At 36.9% G+C, this 14,279-nt stretch overlaps 1 protein-coding gene across 2 annotated transcripts in view; it reads right to left on the bottom strand.

Moving 5' to 3' along the window:
• The window catches only part of gsk3b (glycogen synthase kinase 3 beta), a 127,511-nt gene that overhangs the window by 13,915 nt on the left and 99,317 nt on the right, over positions 1-14,279 (bottom strand). Inside the window, exon 9 of one of the 2 annotated variants that reach the window (XM_003226784.4) lies at positions 6,540-6,578. Coding sequence (XP_003226832.1) covers positions 6,540-6,578 — 39 coding nt within the window. 2 annotated transcript variants of the gene reach the window in all.

Genomic DNA, 14,279 nt, shown 5'->3' with positions numbered 1-14,279 from the left:
AATATTTAGTTGTAGGAAAAATGTTGGCGGTATGATTTCTGATTATGAAAACGGAGACCACTTTTGTTAGAAATGCTGTATGTCTTAGGAATAACTTTGTCTCTTTGACATCTCAATTAAAGTGGGTCTTTTAATGTGCAAATTTCTCACAGTTGTGATCGAGAACAACTTTTCCATCATCGGCTCAAATGGTGGTTAGTTGTGTTAGTACCCACTAAAAAGTGTAGGATGGAGTAGGTCCTGCTGTGGCTGGGTATACATTCTGTCTTTTTAAAAAGATGACGAAGTAATCACATTTGGAAGTTTGAGAAACAATATGATGGCTGTGTATATTTTATAGATGATCAGGATTATCAGAAAGCAGACAACACAGCAAACAGAACAATTTTGTGAATCAAAGTTTCTTCTGCATATTCATATAATGTATTGTATTATAAGAAAATCGTCCTCACGGGTGGGTTTTTTTTAGGATTCATTAAAACATGTGTAATTCTGTATCTATCTTTCATTTGACTCTCTCTGTTGTTAGTTTCCAGCTCTACATGGTGAACCAAACCTCCATCCATCATTATCACATATGTCCAGAATGTGTAATAACTTGTAAGCCATACTGAATAATAGTAAGACTCGCTTATCCAAGCTCCGCTTATCCAAGGTTCTGTATTATCCAAGGCAGTTTTTGCCTTTCAATGTTTTTGCAGTCAATTTTTCAATAAATTGAGAAATTTTGGTGCTAAATTCATAAATACAGTAATTATTACATAACGTTATCATGTACTGAACTGCTTTTTCTATCCATTTGTTGTAAAGCATGATGTTTTGGTGCTTAATTTGTAAAATCATAACATAATTTGATGTTTAATAGGCTTTTCCTTAATCCCTCATTATCCAACATTTTCGCTTATCCAATGTTCTGCTGGCCTGTTTATGAGACTCTACTGTACAATTTGTATAGTATCTCTCATTTTGGCCAACACATTCCTATATTAATGGAATTGGAAGAAAAATGTAAAAAAGGAGTCCATCTGAACATGAATGTATTTCCTAGTGACATCTATTCCTAGCCTGCGTGCTGCAGTGTTAGATATTAAATACGAGACTGTGATTTATTCATGAAATAATGATAAAATATTCTCTGAATCAGTGGGTATAACATACATCTGTGAAAACTTCTCTCAAATCTGCTCAGCTGACTTCCAAGATGTTGTTGCATATCACAATGTGAATTTGTCTCGATATACACCGTTCATACAATACTAATGTTAGGTACACCTGTATTTTCTTGTTTAAGTACCAAATAACAGCTTGTTTGTTGTCTCTTTTATATCTTTCTTTCTTAGCAACAATGCAAAAGTCTTGACTGCCAGAAGCACCAATGTGTCGATAAATAGGCTCGCCTTTTGGGGAGACTACTGACCCTGAATCTGGAGCCTTTGCAATGCTGTGGATGCATCTGTGACAACTGTTAGGTGTGGTTGTACATGACAGAATGGCATGCCAGCAGTCAACTTTTCTACTTTTGCGCACCAATTGAAACTGTGGAGAACCTAATATGGCACCCTCAACAATGATCATTTTGTTTCTTTATTGAACTCTAAAATATGTGAGAAAGCATACTTGCAATGGTCCAAATCACTTGTGCTAGTTATTTTTGCTAATGCCATCAGGCCCACTATCAGACATATGGCTTTTAAAGGAAACTTCTATCTGTAAATTTGCCACTGCTACTATTCAGCATTAGGAAAACTGCTTGACCTTTTAGAACTAGTCTCATTTCTATCGATATGAAATTTTGAGCTGGCTGCAAGGGTGAATCTTCCAGATTTACATAGAAACCCATTTTGAATAAGTGTTTCAATGTCATGTTGACTACACACCAGTAATTACTGGTCTATGAATGGAAAAATTACCAGACAATATTGTTTTAATTTTGCCACAATTACAGTACTGCAATAATTTAGAGTGCTCTTGGCCTGTAAAAGGCCTAAACTGAATGACTGAAATCGGTATACTTGTTGAAGGTGTTTTTGGTAAGTTGCATCAATAGCTATATGTAAAAAATGTATCCTTTAAGTTGATTGGTGTAGACCAATCTCTTTCCTGAAAAAGACAGAGAATACTGGTTACAGTAATAATTTACAAATACATGGTATTTATATACTTGTTGACTTCTCTGAAGTCTCCCTTTTTGAAATAGTGAAATACTTGGGATAAAATGCCTATTTCTTACTTTGAAAGAAAAAATATCTATCTCTTCCAATAATGGCTTGGATGGTTTTTATGGTTTAATACAGGGGTCCTCAAACCACGGTCTGCAGGCCACATGAGGCCTGCCAAAAACATTTATCTGGCCCACTGGGTGTTTTTGCTGCCGCTGCCTGTCCTGCTTAGTAACCGACTCATCCAGGGCCCGCAGTGCGCATGTGTGGAATGTATGCTGTACTCTCCGACTCCTTTCCTCTCGAAGAGGAGCCTGCTCACTGTTCTCCTCTTTCTCTCCTTCCTTCTCTTTGAAAGCGACAGTGGCAGTGCAGCTGCAGGCTGATCGCCGTTCTCTTCCTCTCCTTCCTTCTTTTTCTTCCAAAGCAGCGCTGTCACCACTGCTTTGGATGAGGAGGACAGCGCTGTGTGGCACCCCACTAGTCACTTTTCTCCAGGATGAAGAGGAGCCATTTGTAAGTAAGTACCCCTTGAGTTTGGCCAGGTAACCAGTTCCCAATTCACCTAACACTAGCACTGTCTAGTCCACATTCTACTATCTTTTACTTTTGAAAATATCATGGAGAATCCTGTCAAAGGCCTTAATGAAATCAAAGTATGCTAAATCCACAGAATTCCCTTCATCTACCAAGCTTGCAACTCAATTTCAACCTTGGCAAGTACTTATCTCTCTTGGTAGAGAGATAAGATTTGTCTGTCATGGCTTGTTTTTGAGAAAGCCATGCTGACTATTAATGAGCATGGGATTCCTTTCTACATACTTTGTTTAATTATCTGCTCTAGAATCTTGGTATTGATGTCAGGCTGACTAGGTGGTAGTTATTGGGTCCTCCCCCCCCCCCCCCCGACCTGATATTCTTGGAAATTTGACTTTCAACAAATATGAGTCTCCTTGTGGAGAGAAAAGGTGGGGTAATAATAATAATGATAATAATAATAATAGAAATCCCTCATTACTACTACATTTCTCCTTTCTGAATGTGTGGTCAACAGTTTTAGGAAGGCATCATCTAAGTTCTCAATCTAGTTCAGACATCTTTAGTAGACTCACACAATGACATCTCTGGTGTTTCTTTCCCTCTTAATTTTTACCCAGAAATTCTTAACCTGGCTTCCAGGATTTATGCTATGAATATCCCTAGTCCTATTCTTCCTCCTTTCCTGTTTGCTCTATTTCTCAGAAATAGGTTATAACCCTCTATTACTACATTCCAATCCCACCAGGTTTCCGTGATATAAATGGTTTCCGTGATATAAATTCTATCATATTTGCTTTGTTATATTAGGAGTTCCAGTTCTTCTTGTTTATTTTCCATGATCTGTGCATTAGTGTAGAGCAGGGGTTCTCAATCTGTGGGCCGCAGCCCAAGAGTGGGCCGTGAGAACAAAAATCCAGGCCACGGACCTTCTTACTCTTTATCTTATTTATTTTATTTCTGCTCCTTTCCGCAGAGCTGACCATTGCATTGGATAGTCACATCAGCTCTAGATTATTAAATATGGTTTTCTGTGGGTGAGCAGATAGTGACTACTAGATGGCATAGGTTCTGTATCAGAAACTAGAGCTGATGTGGTCTATCCAATGAAATTTTATGAATCAGCACCCCAAATAACCAAATCGAATCTAAAGTTGACCAAAAACTGATTCGTAGCCCTTTTAGTACTAATGTTGGAGAGTGGTCCCTGATCAAGTGGGTCCTGGTCAAAGGGGTTCCTGGTTAAAAAAAGGTTGGGAACCACTGGTGTACAGACACCAAACTTCCATATCGGGAATCAGTTCCAAGCAGTGCTCACTCTAGTCATTAGACAGTGACTGAGAACCTATGGAGCTGGATCTATAATCATTACATTACTTAGGGCTTAAGTGAGATTCTGAGTAAAATTCTTTCTGCAATGAGAGGAACTCCTGCAGTGTGACTGGTACCGATATTTGGATCTTGGTGTTGAATATCTTTATCAGTCGGTCCTTATCTGCCCTTGCACAGAAGCTGAAAGACACCCAAGATATGAATGCAGTTTGGGCTGAGGATATTTGTAGTCTTATTTCCACCTATAATTTTTATCCTCAGAGTGAAGAAAAGCTGACTTCCTGTGAAGCAGAGAAAGCTCTGGATCAAATATTTTCAATGGAGGTATACTTTGTATTGCAGGCATCTGTACTTGTATTTCCTGTACTTATGATCTTGCATCCATTGTTATGTTTTCTGCTTGTACCTTTTCTGTTCTTTTGTTGTTCTTCCTTTCATTCCTTTCCTGTAATATCATCACTATTTGCTTAAGTGCTGTCATCTCTTTAATTTTCTCAGGCTTCAGTACCAAGGACATAACAGTGTTTTTATTCTGCTCTTCAGAATGTGTGGCTGGTTAGTGCCTCATTAACAGACAGGAAGTGTTTGCCATTCTTACCGGTTAAAAAAAAGGATTTTTCGGACATGATTTTACACTTGACCACTTTGTTTCTCTACTCCTTATATTTTCTGGTCCACAAATTAAATATGTAACCATGCCACTCTTTCTTCTCGCTTGGATTGTTTATTTTAAGCAGATATAGCAGAATTTGATAATGTGACTTTCTTTCAGGCCAAAAACAAACACCCCTTTCTGCAGTTGTCTTCTAGCAAAATTTTATGATTGCGGCAGACAGAATATTTTATAAACACTGCCTGAGAGGCCATAAACTTTTAGACTACTTTGAACTAACCTATTTCAAGCTGATTACTAAGATGTAAGAAACCAAAAATAATAAATGTCTAAGTAGCTGTCATCTTCCCCTGCCCACTACTTCTGTTCAGAGGAAGGATTTGAAGATGTTACTGTTGTGGCAGACAAAGCAGAACTGCTGAACATCCATTAAGGAGACAAGGGTGGGACTACTGCCAAAAATACTCAGCTTTTAAGGAGGTTCCAAAAAGGTACAGCGATAGTCATAAGGGTGTGAAACACAGAGAACATGATAAAGAAATACATGGTCCCAAACCTACATTGGACAAAGTAGCATAGATGTAGGAGATAATGTATCTGTACGTGAGAATATTTAATCCTTTCTGTTTTCCCCTGTAAATCACTACTTTATTCACTCATTTACAAAGCACATTGAACAAGCACACAAAATTGGCATTTTAGCTCTCTACCTGTTGACAGAGGGGGCATGACTAGTTAATCCCCCTTTTTAAATGCCAATACCATACATTTTAATCCCCCTTTTTAAATGCCAATACCATAATGTATGTTATGGGCTGCACTGCACTGCACTTTATCTGGTTGTCAGCAGAAGAAACATCACTGACAGAAACTTTTCCATCTTCTGGAGTGGCTCCCACCTCTTATCACTTTAAGAGGGTTGTGGAGGGTCCTGGCACAAGCTGGAGTAAAGAACATGAAGAAGAGGAATTCTCACTGCACGAACAGTAGTCCCCTCAGGCAACCTTTAGTTTCAACTTGGATTAACAGTTAGCCTTCACAACGTCATCCTGCAATACGGGATTCATTTTGAACTTTTTTAGCAGGTAAGATAACCTTTATTTCTTTCTACCATTATGTTCATACTTTTAAAGAAGGGAAATCAATATAACTTCATCACTATCACTAGGATCATGCTGCAGTATCTATCTGGAGTGCAACCTGGCTGTGGCTCCTAACCTATTTGCTGAACTAAAATGTACATTAAAAAAAACACCTCCTAAATTTTTGGGGCATGAACTTAAAAAAAATATTTCAGGTACAACATTTTCAATAAAAGATTTTTATTCAAATAAGAATTAACATATTCCCAAATCACCAAATATCATCACATAGTTAATAAAATGAAATGGAAGCCTTCCTGCTATGAAATATGGTAAAAACACAATTATGTATTGAAATACAACTAAGACCCAGTTTGTTTCCTTTAAATTAAAATTGATTATACTTCTTTTTCTCTACATTATTATCTTTAGATGAGATGCATATGTGGAAAACTATTTAGAAGCTTACTGTAGTAGTCAAGATTAGCATGTCCTTTACCTCTTCCAAAAGTAAGGAGAAAGTATTCCCCCTTGTCTCATGATGGACCACATCTTAAATTCAAACAGACATTTTAACTGTTGTTTCTCTATTAGGGACTGAAACAAGTAATTTGGTATAGAGTCATCTGATAGCAAGCATGCCAGAAGTGCAAAATGCTGTCCCCATTCTTCAGGTATCTAACTGAAAAATGGAGAGAATATTTAGCCAACTTGACACTTAATGTGTGGGTGTCTGGTGTCAATTTTGCATCCTCATTTTTGCCTCTTCTCCTCCAACAACAAACCTGATGATATGAAAAATATTCATGTACATACCCGTACTCCTGAGGTGAAATGTCCTGTTCCTGACGAGTCCTAAAGATGGTAATGCAGTGAAATAATCCAAACAGGGGGAGTCAATCCAAAAGAATAGTCCAGCAAGTAAAAATATATCCAATATTATAAGAAATCCATGGTGATGGGGGAAATATTAAATGTTTAATACAATTAGAAACTTTAAACATCAGTCTTGATAGCAGCAACTCCAACTTCAAAATTTTGTTTTTGCAAGGGTAAGGCATAGTATACAAACATTTTATTTTAAATGCATGTTCCAATGCCAGTGACTTTACTAAGTAGTAACAAAAAGTGAAATCAAGTAAAAGTAAAATTATTTTGAATTTCCAGTATTGAGGTTTCCTTCTCTGTCTTGGATACAGATTTCCACAGACATGGGAAAGAAGATGAGATGTATTCTCATATACAGACTACTCATTTTTCCCCTCTGTTTATGTCCCAAAATAACAAGGTGAAAAGTGTGTTTGAAACCACCCATCTAATAGACAGAAAGTTTTCAGTTTATTTCTAAGATGACCACTTTAAATGTCTATAAGCTACATGTGTATCAGGCCGCCGCGGATTATTCTTCATATTGGATTGACTTCCCCGCCAATGGATTTTTAGTGTTTTGATTATTTTGGCTGATATTTCATTAGGATGCTTCAGGAACTGGACATGACACTGCAGGAGTGCTGGAAAGGTCTTAACTTTTTTGCCTTATTGTGGCTTCCTTCTTTATGCCCTCATGCCCATTGAGAAAGAGCAGAGGTATGTCTTTTTCTTTTATAGGAATGCTCCAACAATAAAAGAAACACACTGCATTGTTTAACTCTTTGTATTACAATCTGTTCTACGCTTTCATTCACCCACCAAGAACTACACAAAACCATACAAACAACAAACATTAAAAGCAAGGGACTGTCACAGTTACAGATCAAGCAATGAATGACACAGCTTGCCGACACTTAAGCACAATGGGGCGCCTCACAAGCCAGAGGTGTGTACAGCGTTCTATTGTGCCTAGGTGCAAAAGGGCAGGTGGTAGGCTTTACCAGGAGCTGTGAACTGCCCTCACTATTATGTTTTAAGGAATTTAGTTAAAGTATGTAATGTAGTTTTCAGTGAGGGAATTGACTGGATAAATAATCCGCGGATTATTTTTTAGTCTGCGGACTAAAATTTAGCACTCGGTCAAAAGCCGGCCCATTACACTGAAATCTATTATGATTGAGAACAGTCTTGAAAAAGGAAAGGAAAAGCAAAGAGCGCAAAAGAGGATGCAGCCGGGCAGACTAACCTTTAGTATGCAGACTAAATACGGCCAGGTAAAACGCACAGGAAAGCCACAAGCAGAAAACTAAAACTAAAACAAAACATGTGAACACTGATAGGAATTTGGAAATGTTACCTCACTTGTTCATGATTATGTTACCACCATCACAGAGCAATCAGATTTTCAGTGGACTAGCTTGGTTTAGTTGCACAATTTTGCTACCAGACGTCACAGCAAAAAATCCACATACAGATGTGGGATCGGCAACAAAATGTTGTGTTGCAAAGCACTCCTTTCAGGATCCCTGCCACCCAGCTAAGTTCATTTCTAGGATATTCCACTGCATCTCTGGGTGGTGAGGTGGGGGTGGTCCTCTACTCAAATGTCAGCTAGCAATCTGGGGCCACAAAACACGCACAACTGGGGCTGCTTGGGGAGGCACACCCTATTCCTAATTTGTCCCATTTAAAAGGATTTTCTATCTCCTTAAACTATTTTTTTCGAAACATGCTGCTACATTTTGTGTGTGTGCAATGAGCTACTTAAGGATATGCACTATATTAGTACAGGGGATAAAGCAAGGCAGTACCCAATGGCAGAATTACACATTTAGAATGATAGATTCTACTATAATTAGGAGGGAATGATACCTCTGGACAAGCTGGGAACACTCTCCTGAGTCAATTTTCAGGAAATGCTGGAAACTGGAGGGTGAGGGAGTTTGGCACCTGGCAGGGATGTTATTGATCCCCACCTCTAAAAAAAAAAAACAACCACAACAAAAAAGCTGCATCTACTAAAAATCAGATGCCTACCTAAGATCTGGGTTTACAACTTTCTGCAATATCCATGATCATTTATCATCTTCATCACTACTGCAACCACCACCGTTTATTTCTACCCCAATTTTTAAAAAGGAGCAAAATTCTGCAGTTACAGTGGTTTAACCTACTCAACACCCACTTTAAAGAACAATTAAGTCATTCAAAGATCAGATAATCAGTTAAACATACCAGAGTGAGAGAGAAAAACTAGACTCTCCTGCTATATATTTAATTACACATATTTAAGTGATATGCAAATCACATTATACCCTGGTAGAGTTAAAAATAAAGATAAAAATAAAAATAAATAAGTATAAATTGATGTTGGACCTATATTATGTTTTTCCTAAAAATATACTTCAGGTAATCATTCTACAAATGATTTGTGTTTGTCCTGGAATATTTTATTTTAAGATGTAAAAAAGATAATATTCTACTAGAAGAAACAATTATTAAGTTTCTCATTCAGTCATATCACTCATGGCTAAAATCTCAGCAGATTTAGTTGCAGAGCCTTTCAAACAGAGGAGGACAAATAACTCTAACTGAAAGAAGGAACACTGGAAAGACCCAAACCCAGATAGATGTCTGGAGAGATGATTAAATTCTCATCTTGGAATTGTATCAAAGGCCTGCATTTTGGCACTTTTCACCTATCCATGATTCATGAAGCCTACAAATATCACCCATCCACAAGACAGAAACACATGTATGTATAGACACCTTGAGTCCCCCACAAGGAGAAAGGTGGGGTAAAAATAAAGTTAATAATAATACAGTAGAGTCTCACTTATCCAACATTCTGGATTATCCAACACATTTTTGTAATCAATGTTTTCAATAAATCGTGATATTTTGGTGCTAAATTTGTAAATACAGTAATTACTCCATAGCATTACTGCGTATTGAACTACTTTTTCTGTTAAATTTGTTGTATAACATGATGTTTTGGTGCTTAATTTGTAAAATCATAACCTAATTTGATGTTTAATAGGCTTTTCCTTAATCCCTCCTTATTATCCAACATATTTGCTTATACAACGTTCTGCCAGCCTGTTTATGTTGGATAAGTGAGACTCTACTGTAATAATAATAATAATAATAATAATAATAATAATAATAATGATGATTTCTAACATTTCTATGTTATTTCCTTGTTTATACATTGAAATAAAGTGGGATTCATTTTAAACAGAAAGGTTGATAAGACTTTGTTATAAACAATCATGAAGTTTATTTTGATAGTCATATCTGCCATTCAACCACTATTCTTACACTTGATTCATTGTCTCTATTCTGCCAACACATCATGGGAATTGACCCATGGAATAATCAATAATAATTCCAGTTAGAGAGGGATGTGTCAGGTCTGCCCTTTGTCATAGTAATTTTCATTTAGTGTATCAAGCTGCTGGCATTTGTAACAATCTGGAGATATTTATCTTAATCTGGCAATGCAGCATGGGTTGCTGATAGGAATAACTATCTTGTGTACAGTTCAAGGTTGCTTGCATGCAAATAAAATAGTGTATCCATATTATAATAAATGCACTCAATGAGCACCCAGAAAAAGATGGGAGTATATAAGTCAGTGGTTGGAGGCCTTATCTATGGTACTCATTTCTGAACATGCTGTTTTTGCTGTCAGTTAATATTTGCATGTGCGGTAAGGAGAAGCATACACTGAACTGGTCTAATGAATCATTAGGATTATCTACGGTTATTTTTTTTGAAAATAATATTGTTAATGTACTACCGTAAACCAAATAAACTCTTAACTTAATCTCTTAACTAATTGATGTGGATTTGTAATTATGGTGTTTACAATAAATTTACTATTAATAACAAAGTAAATAGCATAGTCTTTTAAACTACTGTTCCTAAACCTAACAATTCTCCTTTCTCATAATCCCCCAAGACAGAAGAGGACTTCAGTTCATACCTACACAAAGCTCTCATGCTAATTTTGCTAACAGAAAATATGTGATTTATCCTGAATCCTGAAGCTAGATGTCTACTTTATTTGGACCTGAGATGGAGGGCCACCTGGAGTGGAGTGTAGAATAGCAAGATACCTTACTTACTCTCCAGTTGTTCTAATATCAAGGCTTGGAAAGTAATGGAAGGGTCTGAAGAAAAAGCTTCTGCTGTGATATACATGACTAACCACTAAAGCCGCTTGAAAGAGGTTACTCAGGCTATAGATAAATATAGTAAAAAGGATTCTCTGGCTCTTTTAGTTTCCAATGGGAAAAAAGACATGTCAGTTCCCGACACTGGTTGCACATTGACAAAGGAGTCTCATAATGCCTATTTATTTAAAGTTTTTTAAATGTGCGAATTAAAAAAAATCACAGAAGCAATTTTTAAAAAACAGAACAGTCAATAAAATGCAAAGCTTAAATAATCAATTACTAGCATTATTAATACAAAGAGGTCAATGATAAAAAATAACAAATTAAAATAAATCACATTATGACCACAATTGGAATATCAACAACACATGGCCTAATTCTACTTTTTTGTTAGTTCGTTAGTGGGGAATTAGAAAGGTTGCAAACTGATATTTTTAAATAACTGATTTAAAAATATAAAAATAATATTTATAATTATTAAAAGCTTTAAGTATGATTTATAAGCTATTAAACAATGAATGTTAAATGTCACCAGAGAAATTCATCATTTAAACCAGTTGATTTTTCTAAACATCCTAATTGTTTTGTGCCGATTTTATCAATTAACATTAAAAAAAACCTTAAAGAACAGTATAGTCTTCCTTAGATTTTAAACAGCATTTTAACACTAAAACCCACTAATTATGTCTTACTATTTATTTTAAACAGTAATCTAAGATTCAGTGCCGGCAAATGTGTAAGTTCTTCAAGGAAGAGAGTTAGTGTTTCACTGTCTGCCCAGCAGATGGAGCCATGAATTCAAGCAAACTCCCAATATCTGCTAAACCCTAACTGTAACTCTGTGGTCTGAGCCTTTCAGATGACCTCAGCATACCACTCCACTGGCACGTGCTTAGGGTTTCCGAGAGTTGTAGCCTAAAAACTTTTGGAAGGGTGTAAGATTCCCTTACACCTCATTGTGCAGATTTCTTAGGAAGAAATTAAAAGCTTCAAGGTTTGCTGGAGCTGGTCTTATAAGCTGCACAGAATTAATACAACTTGTATTTTGTATTCGTAATACGATTGTCAAATAAGGCAACCCATTTTGGGCAATGGGTAAAATGAATCATATGACCTGTCTCCCATTCTGAGAAGTATACACCGGAAGAAAGCTATTCTGAGGAAAGGAATGTTGTTGGTAGTCTTTACTGTACTACAAAAAAGACAGTATTCTAAGTAATGTTATTTTCAAGCTCTGTGCTATCTTGCCTGCTGCTGTAAGAAGAATCAGATAAAAATACATCTGTATACATGAGTAGAGGCTGGGCTGGAAATGAGGCTTGCCTAGTTCTGGCCCAGCCAGCAATCACAACTCAGGGAATGTTGTGAATACTATTGAGGGGGAGGGGAGAAAGAATGTAAAACTGAGGCATTTATGTGACAGAAGGCAGATATGGTACCATCCACAGTAAAAGGGAATGTTCGGGCCATTGCAAACAGGTGATGTGAAATCCTAACAGGGGACAGAAAAAAGACAGAACTACTCAATGCCTTCTTTGACTCAGTCTTCTCTCTAAAAGGTAACAGTGCTCAACTTGGGGATGACGGAGTAGATGATGTGATTGCGGAAATGCAGCATAGAGTATGTAAAGAAGCAAGTACAGGAATATCTGGATGATCTAAGTTCATCCTGATCTCTAAGGACAGATGAATGACATCCAAGGGTACTAAAAGAACTGGCAGAACTAATTTCAGAATCACTGGCAATTGTTTTTGAAAATTTCTGTAAAACAGGAAAAGTTCCAGCTGACTGGAAAAAGGCAAATGCTATCCACATCTTCAAAAAGGGGGAAAGGGACACAAGCAATTCCCATTCAGTCAGCTTGGCATCAATCCCAGGAAGGGTAATAGAGAAGATCATTAAAGAGACAATCTGTAAGCACTTAGAAATGCCATGCTCACTAAAAGTCATCAAAGAGTTATCAAAATTAAATCATGCCAGAATAATCTTATCTCTTTTTTCCCTAGGGTTACAAGTTTGGTAAAAAAAAAAAAAAGGGGGGGGGGGGGGAAATGCCGTGGATGTACAATATCTTGATTTCAATAAGGCCTTTGACAAGGTTCCCCATGATATTCTCACAAAGAAGCTAGGAAAATGTGGGATAAACAATGCTAGTGTTAGATGGATTGGGAATTGATCAAACTGAAAGAGTTCTTACTGAGAGTTCTTTGTCATCCTGGAGAGAAATACCAAGTTGGGTGCCACAGACTTCTATCCTAGGTGCCATGCTATTCAGCATCTTTATTAATGACTTGGATGATGGAAAAGAGGGCATACTTATCAAATCTGCAAATGACAGCTTGAAACTGAAGCACCCAATCCAGGGAAGGATCTTGAGGAGCAAGGTAAGTGACAAGAGCCCAGCCTGAAGGGGGAATCTGTCACAATTTGCCACCTGAAAAACTTTTAAAAAGAGTCCAGCAAAATGTTTCAGGCTGAATCAACTCTCCTCATGAGAAAAGATTAATGAGAAACCATTTGGACCTTTTCAGGTTAGAAAAGAGACAAGTTCAAAGAGTGCATAACATTATATAACAAGTGGAGAAAGCGATAAAAGAGATTTTCACAATTTCTTATAAGGAATTCAGGTATGTGAATCTAATGAATCTGAATGTTTGAAGAAAGGCAAAAGAAAGTATTACTTCCCATAGCACAAAGTTAAAACTACGGAATTCACTAGCATAAAATTTTGGCTGCAAACCTAGATAAGATTTTAAAAATTAGACAAGAAGAAAGATTTAGGGAGACGGCCTTCTCGGCCATGACCCCCCCCCCCCGACTCTGGGACTCCCTCCCCAGGGAGATTAGGCTAGCACCCTCCTCATCCACCTTCCGAAAAGAATTAAAGACCTGGATATTCCGTTGTGCTTTTGAATACACAGTCATTTGATGACCAGCTCCAAATGGGACTAACAATCTATCCTACACTTTATCCAGTCCTTATCTTTTGTCACATGATCATGCATTTTAATTATCAACCTTTTCTGTACTGCTGCTTTTAGTCTACCCACCCATGAAGATGACAGAAACTGTGTCTGGCTGCTGGTTGAAATTATTTATTGTTACAATATTGCTGTTTTTATCCTATTTTTATATTGTGAATTGCTTTTTATGTGTTTTTATTTTTATTTTATTTCTATTGTGTTGTCAGTCCCGAGTCCCCTGGGGGAGATATAAAAATATATATATATATGGGATATAAAAATAAAGTTATTATATTATTATTATTATTTTTATTATCTATTTATAAATCGTATATAGAGCTACAAGAAAGCCATATATTTGCCGCAGTATCAGAGAGACTATGACTCTTAATACCACTTGCCAAGGAACAACCAAAAAAAGATTTGTACCCTCAAGTTTGATTTGCAGGCTTCCCCATAGCAATTTGTTTGCCCACTGCAGGAATGCCATGCTGGACTAGATAGACTATTCTTACAATCCAGGAACCTCAAGATTCTGACT

Source organism: Anolis carolinensis, chromosome 2 (assembly GCF_035594765.1).
Source record: "Anolis carolinensis isolate JA03-04 chromosome 2, rAnoCar3.1.pri, whole genome shotgun sequence".
NCBI lineage: Eukaryota > Metazoa > Chordata > Lepidosauria > Squamata > Dactyloidae > Anolis > Anolis carolinensis.
This window is presented reverse-complemented; position numbering and strand designations above follow the sequence as displayed.